Genomic DNA, 376 nt, shown 5'->3' with positions numbered 1-376 from the left:
AAACGTGGTATATATGTAATAAAAAAATCTCACTCCCAATTAACCTGAACAAATAGTAATTTCGATATCAATCATTAACCTCAACTATCTTCAGTTATTACAAATCCTAAGAAAACTGACATCTCACCCAAATTAACCTCCCAGTGTTCTCATCTTAATCCCAAACAGAAATAACAATATCTCACCCCAGTTATCCGTACAATCTCCGAAGTCCAGCGCTTTCCTACCAGGGTCGACCGACGTGGCACACCAGAGCTTGAAGGAGTCGTCTGCTGTGCAACCGTAGTACATCTTACCCTTGTACTTGAAGGGGAAGATGCATGCCTTGCCTTGCAGAGTGATTGTGGCACCTGCTGGGATTGGGAAATGGGTTTAA

At 42.3% G+C, this 376-nt stretch overlaps 1 protein-coding gene across 1 annotated transcript in view; it reads right to left on the bottom strand.

Annotated features, from left to right (window-relative positions):
- Positions 1–376, bottom strand: part of LOC119581720 (multiple epidermal growth factor-like domains protein 11) — an 18,007-nt gene that overhangs the window by 1,313 nt on the left and 16,318 nt on the right. Inside the window, exon 18 of the mRNA XM_037929845.1 lies at positions 186–350. Coding sequence (XP_037785773.1) covers positions 186–350 — 165 coding nt within the window. The remainder of the gene's footprint in view (positions 1–185; positions 351–376) is intronic.

The sequence above is a fragment of the Penaeus monodon genome, chromosome 15 (assembly GCF_015228065.2).
Source record: "Penaeus monodon isolate SGIC_2016 chromosome 15, NSTDA_Pmon_1, whole genome shotgun sequence".
Lineage (NCBI taxonomy): Eukaryota > Metazoa > Arthropoda > Malacostraca > Decapoda > Penaeidae > Penaeus > Penaeus monodon.
Note: the sequence above shows the minus strand (reverse complement) of the source record. Positions and strands in the feature narration are given on the sequence as shown.